At 46.1% G+C, this 3,578-nt stretch overlaps 2 protein-coding genes across 3 annotated transcripts in view; both read left to right on the top strand.

Moving 5' to 3' along the window:
• Nucleotides 1–547, top strand: part of LOC105556067 — a 1,633-nt gene extending 1,086 nt beyond the window's left edge. Inside the window, exon 2 of one of the 2 annotated variants that reach the window (XM_012003136.1) lies at nt 278–547. In XM_012003136.1, coding sequence (XP_011858526.1) covers nt 278–529 — 252 coding nt within the window. In that variant the 3' untranslated portion in view covers nt 530–547. The remainder of the gene's footprint in view (nt 1–277) is intronic. The other variant, XM_012003135.1, reaches the window with a different exon arrangement.
• A 1,446-nt stretch (nt 548–1,993) lies between these two features.
• Nucleotides 1,994–2,767, top strand: LOC105556068. Its single transcript, XM_012003138.1, has one exon. It carries the CDS (start codon nt 1,994–1,996, stop codon nt 2,765–2,767), a length of 774 nt encoding a protein of 257 aa, XP_011858528.1.
• The last annotated feature ends 811 nt before the right edge of the window (nt 2,768–3,578 follow it).

Genomic DNA, 3,578 nt, shown 5'->3' with positions numbered 1-3,578 from the left:
GACGTCAGTTAGAGGAGTTGCAACGTCACAATGGGACGATGGAGGGTCGCGGATTGCATCTCGCACCGTACAAAAAACATGGAGGTGGTGGACAAAGAAGCGGTAAGAGTGGGAAAAGTAAAAAAAAACGTGGACGGAGACGCTAGAGGTGCTCAATTTACCGATGTTTGACGTCACGACGAGCGGACAATTGAATCGAGCGGCGCGTAAACTACGCATACCACACTTTAGAGGGGTGTTCATGCGTGACGATTTACCCGTAAAAGCGCGACGTCAGGAGTGTGGCATCGTAAATCTCGACGACAAGGTGGGTCCGGGTACACATTGGGTTGCCTATGCGAAAAAGGTGAACAGTGTTGTATACTTTGACAGTTTTGGAAATCTTCAACCTCCGCGAGAACTCACGCGCTATCTAGGGGACGCCAACGTAACGTACAATCATCAATCGTATCAAACATTCAATCAGACTTTCTGCGGTCAATTGTGTTTGCGATTTCTTTACGAATTCGATTGGACGCGTCCTAGATAAAAAAAACCAGCGCACTCGAGATACAGTTCAGTCGACTCGACCATAATGTCGCTGACGCTCACGCTGACGGGAACGAGCGGTGTTCTCGTCGCGAGCTATTTTCCCGCTCTCGATCTCAGTGACGGTGAATACGAGTTGGGTCTTGCAAATTTTGAGACCTACAACACGATACCGAACGTTAATTCAACGAACGATACATTTTACTTTGGGGAGAACGACGAAAAGATCGTCATTCCCGAAGGATCGTACGAGTTGCGTGCCATCGATAGATATCTCAAAGCTGCGCTTCTCGACAGACGATTGGAAAAGTCAAAGGATGACGATGTCTTCCTCAACGAGTATCGCGTGTACGACAACGATGAGTATGATGACGAGGAGAAGGAAAACCAATATAACATTGTTCTTCGCGCCAATGAAAATACTATGAGGACTGAGATAAAATGTATGTACAGAGTAGATTTCTCAAAACCAAACAATATTGGCTCCGTATTAGGTTTCTCAGCAACACGTGTATTGGAACCGAACAAATGGTACGTGTCTGACAAACCAATTAATATCATGAGTGTCAACGTCATACGTGTGGAATGCAACATTACCGCGGGGGCGTACAACAACGACAAACCAGTACATACGATACACGAGTTCGTGCCGAGTGTTCCACCGGGATATAAGGTGTCGGAAACGCCGATGCAGATCATTTACCTACCGGTCATCGTGAGGAGCATCACGGATATAACATTGCGAGTGGTGGATCAAAACGGTCATCCGATTGATTTTCGCGGAGAAGAGATAACGATACGATTGCACGTGAGAAAACGTGTAGCGTGAGATATGCTACACACGTTATACCATGCTCATTGTTGGTGATTCATGCATGAAAAAAGAAAACGCGTCTTTTCCCTACGTTGAAAGAAAAGGAGGAGGAGGAGGATCAAGAGGAAGAGGACGAGAGAACGGATATCTGTTGAGCGCTGCGAACATCGCGTTTCTACGATCGCTCGGATTCATTGTGAGGAACAAGAATTATGGTGGTCGACATCCTGAGTATCGGAGGTGAACCGATTTTCGACGAGCGCATCGTCAAGATTGAAACTCACACATACAACCCCTACGCCAATGCAACGTTCGGATACAGCGCTGAAGTACGAATACCCATACAACAGCAGGATCTGTACACTTTACCGTGCGAAAGCGCTCTATACGTGGAGGGAAAATTGTCCGATGAGGCATCGACGACGAATCAGACGTCGAAACTTACGAGCAACGCGTCGCCTTCATGTTCGAGGAGATACGTTACGTTACGAGCTCAATGGCGTAGAGATCGATTGAAATCGTAACGTTGGAATAACCAGCACGATTAAGAATTACATTTCGTTGACCTCCAACGAGCTCGATATATTGTAGAACGCTGGATGGGGTGAGCCAAACGTTTCCGATAGCGGTTCTTTCAGCCTGTGCGTCCCCATGAGAATATTATTAGGCTTTTGCGAGGATTACAAACGCGTGGTGGTGAACGCTCGACACAAACTTATTTTGATACGCGCGCGCAACGATAACAATTGCATCGTAGCGACAGCGAGTGCTAAGAATCCTAAAATCGTTCTTTCGAGGGTGCAATGGCGAATGCCGCACATTGTGTTGAACGACGTTAACAAATTATCGCTTTTGCGAACACTGGAGAGCGGACGATTTTTAAGCGTTGGATTTCGCTCGTGGGATCTGTATGAATTTCCTTTACTGCAGAGCACGACCAAGCACTCGTGGGCTGTAAAAACCACGGCGCAACTAGAGAAACCGCGATACGTTATCTTTGCGCTACAGACTGGACGAAGAAACGTGTTGACAAGCGACTCTTCGCCTTTCGATCATTGCAAGCTCACCAACGTCAAACTGTATTTGAATTCAGATTTCTATCCCTATGATGATATGAATCGGGATATAGATAATAATAAGTTTGCTATACTGTACGACATGTATGCAAAATTTCAGAGATCGTACTATGGACGAAAGCTCGATGATGCGTATCTAAATGTACAATCATTCATAACGTCCGGCCCATTCGTAGTGATCGATTGCTCTCGTCAGAACGAGGCTGTGAAGAGCGCCACCGTGGACATTCGCGTAGAGTTTGAATGCAAGGATAACGTTCCATCCGACACCATAGCGTATTGTCTTATCATTCATGATAGAGTCATTCAGTACAGCCCGTTGACGAACGTCGTACGCAAGATTGTGTAGCATAAAGTCTTCCGGATCACTCCTCAACATGTCCACCGTTCCAGTCTTCGTCGATCTACAAGGCTTCATCGTTCGCGGAAAGTTTGTAGTGAAGGAGGTGGCTGTGCTGCGGGACGAACATGTATTGACACATTACGTCTTCAACGCACCGATGGCCTGGGATTTTTTGACAAGATCCGAAAAATCTCAAGCGTGTTGGTTGACTGCTAATCATCACGGACTACAATGGCGTGATGGAGACATTCCATACATCCGCGCCAAGGACATCATACGGCGAACCATATGCAAAGGGTTGGAAAACAATGCAACGATCTATGTGAAAGGACTTGAGAAGATGAATTGGCTCAAGGATTTACTTGGCAGCCCCATTCGCAATGTCAAGTCCATAGACGTGGATTTTGAGGACATCGACCGTTTACAGAATTTGACCGCGGTTGATTCGTTGCGGTGCAGACGTCACGTCAATCATTGCGCAATATCAAACGTATTCAAATTGCGCGATTGGTGGATTCAGCGAACAGCTGCTCTCGATTTACTGCTTTAACTATCATATGTGGTGGTGGTGGTGGTGGTGGACGATCTACATCATACTTACACCTTTACATACATGTTTAACCGATTGCAAAATATACGTATACTTGTACCATTAGTCACATTTGTTATTTACTTTCCTCTTCCCATTCCAATGTTGCTCATCACTTCGGGTGTTACTTGTCACGCACACACACTCTTGCTGATCGCACGCCTCACGCGTATCGCGAAGCTTCCGCTTGCGATTCATATATACCTTTTTTTTTTTTACGTGTGGAAA

The sequence above is a fragment of the Vollenhovia emeryi genome, unplaced genomic scaffold, assembly GCF_000949405.1.
Source record: "Vollenhovia emeryi isolate VEMERY1.0 unplaced genomic scaffold, V.emery_V1.0 DF940382.1, whole genome shotgun sequence".
Classification (NCBI taxonomy): domain Eukaryota; kingdom Metazoa; phylum Arthropoda; class Insecta; order Hymenoptera; family Formicidae; genus Vollenhovia; species Vollenhovia emeryi.
The sequence above is the reverse complement of the archived record's forward strand: the minus strand, read 5'-3'. Positions and strand labels throughout refer to the sequence as shown.

Excerpts from the sequence above, each read along its gene's own strand:
- LOC105556068 (XM_012003138.1), top strand. The coding sequence starts at position 1,994 with ATGAGAATATTATTAGGCTTTTGCGAGGATTACAAACGCGTGGTGGTG.